Source organism: Bison bison, unplaced genomic scaffold (assembly GCF_000754665.1).
Source record: "Bison bison bison isolate TAMUID 2011002044 unplaced genomic scaffold, Bison_UMD1.0 scf7180017864203, whole genome shotgun sequence".
Lineage (NCBI taxonomy): Eukaryota > Metazoa > Chordata > Mammalia > Artiodactyla > Bovidae > Bison > Bison bison.
The window spans coordinates 6,584,917-6,585,549 of NW_011494775.1; the positions used below are offsets into that span (position 1 = coordinate 6,584,917).

The following is a 633-nucleotide window of genomic DNA, read 5'->3' on the forward strand; positions in this document are numbered from 1 at the left end:
GCCAGGGTCCCCGGAGCTGAGGCTGAAGCTGTCGTCAGATGAGGTGTGCAGGGCCGAGATGTCCTCTACCAGCCTGTCGATGCGTGCCACCGCCAGCGCCAGCTTGGCCTTGGCCCTAGCTGCCACGGCTGCCTCTCCACCGGCCTCCTTCTCCACCTCCAGGCCTCCTCGGCGGGTGGGCGGGGCTCGGGCCAGCGCCTGGCCTTGCAGGAAGGGGCTGCCCAGGAAGAGGGAGAGCACTGCGGGGCTGGCGGGCTCTGCGGCAGTGGCAGCAGCAGCCAGGGAGGGCGCATCGTCGTCGTCAAAACAGCCCGAGTCAGAGGCGTAGTCCTGGGCCAGGCCGTCCAGGTGGCGCAGGGGCGGGAGGGGCTTCTTGCAGGCGGTCTCGGCCTCCGGCAGGCCCTGCTTCTCCAGGTGATCAAGTGCCTGAGCCAGGTGCCGTGTGTCCAGCTCGGCCTCTAGCGCCCGCTGCTTGCGCACGTACAGGCTGGGCGCGCAGGAGCCCGGGGAGACCGCGGTGGCCGCTGGCTGGGACTTGGCAGGCCGGTGAGCCAGCAGGTTGCGCAGCGCGGCGGCGCTGCCCATGGCGATCATTTTGTGCTTGGAGTGCACCAGGTTCCGCAGCATGCCCAC

At 70.3% G+C, this 633-nt stretch overlaps 1 protein-coding gene across 1 annotated transcript in view; it reads right to left on the reverse strand.

Moving 5' to 3' along the window:
* Positions 1 to 633, reverse strand: part of APC2 (adenomatosis polyposis coli 2) — a gene marked incomplete at its 5' end in the record, with an annotated part of 19,043 nt that overhangs the window by 5,883 nt on the left and 12,527 nt on the right. Inside the window, one exon of the mRNA XM_010844633.1 lies at positions 74 to 631. Coding sequence (XP_010842935.1) covers positions 74 to 631 — 558 coding nt within the window. The remainder of the gene's footprint in view (positions 1 to 73; positions 632 to 633) is intronic.